Source organism: Buceros rhinoceros, unplaced genomic scaffold, assembly GCF_000710305.1.
Source record: "Buceros rhinoceros silvestris isolate BGI_N320 unplaced genomic scaffold, ASM71030v1 scaffold28689, whole genome shotgun sequence".
Classification (NCBI taxonomy): Eukaryota; Metazoa; Chordata; class Aves; order Bucerotiformes; family Bucerotidae; genus Buceros; species Buceros rhinoceros.
The window spans coordinates 1-264 of record NW_010430186.1 but is presented as its reverse complement, the minus strand read 5'-3'; the positions used below and the strand labels follow the sequence as shown (position 1 = coordinate 264).

Sequence of the window (264 nt, the reverse complement as noted above, 5' to 3'; positions counted from 1 at the left end):
TATCCCCCCCCCCCTCCTCCTTTTCTCCCCCCCCCCCGCAGCCACAACCCAGAGGACGTCCTGTGGACCCCGGGCAGACCACGGGCGTGACCACGCTTCCAGCACCGTGTGGCCACCCCCTCCCCACCCCCGAGCCCTCCGCTGCGGCGGGCTCCTCCACACGCTGCTCACCCTCTTCGCAGTCCCCCTGCAGCTTCACCATCTTGGCGCAGCCGAGCACGGCCGCTCGCCGCACGTAGGAGGCCTTGTCCCGCAGGCCGCTGA

General features: G+C 72.0%; 1 protein-coding gene across 1 annotated transcript in view; it reads right to left on the bottom strand.

Moving 5' to 3' along the window:
* Nucleotides 1-259, bottom strand: part of AP4B1 (adaptor-related protein complex 4, beta 1 subunit) — a gene marked incomplete at its 5' end in the record, with an annotated part of 5500 nt that extends 5241 nt beyond the window's left edge. The window contains one exon of the mRNA XM_010142944.1: nt 172-259. Coding sequence (XP_010141246.1) covers nt 172-259 — 88 coding nt within the window. The remainder of the gene's footprint in view (nt 1-171) is intronic.
* Between the last annotated feature and the right edge of the window lie 5 nt (nt 260-264).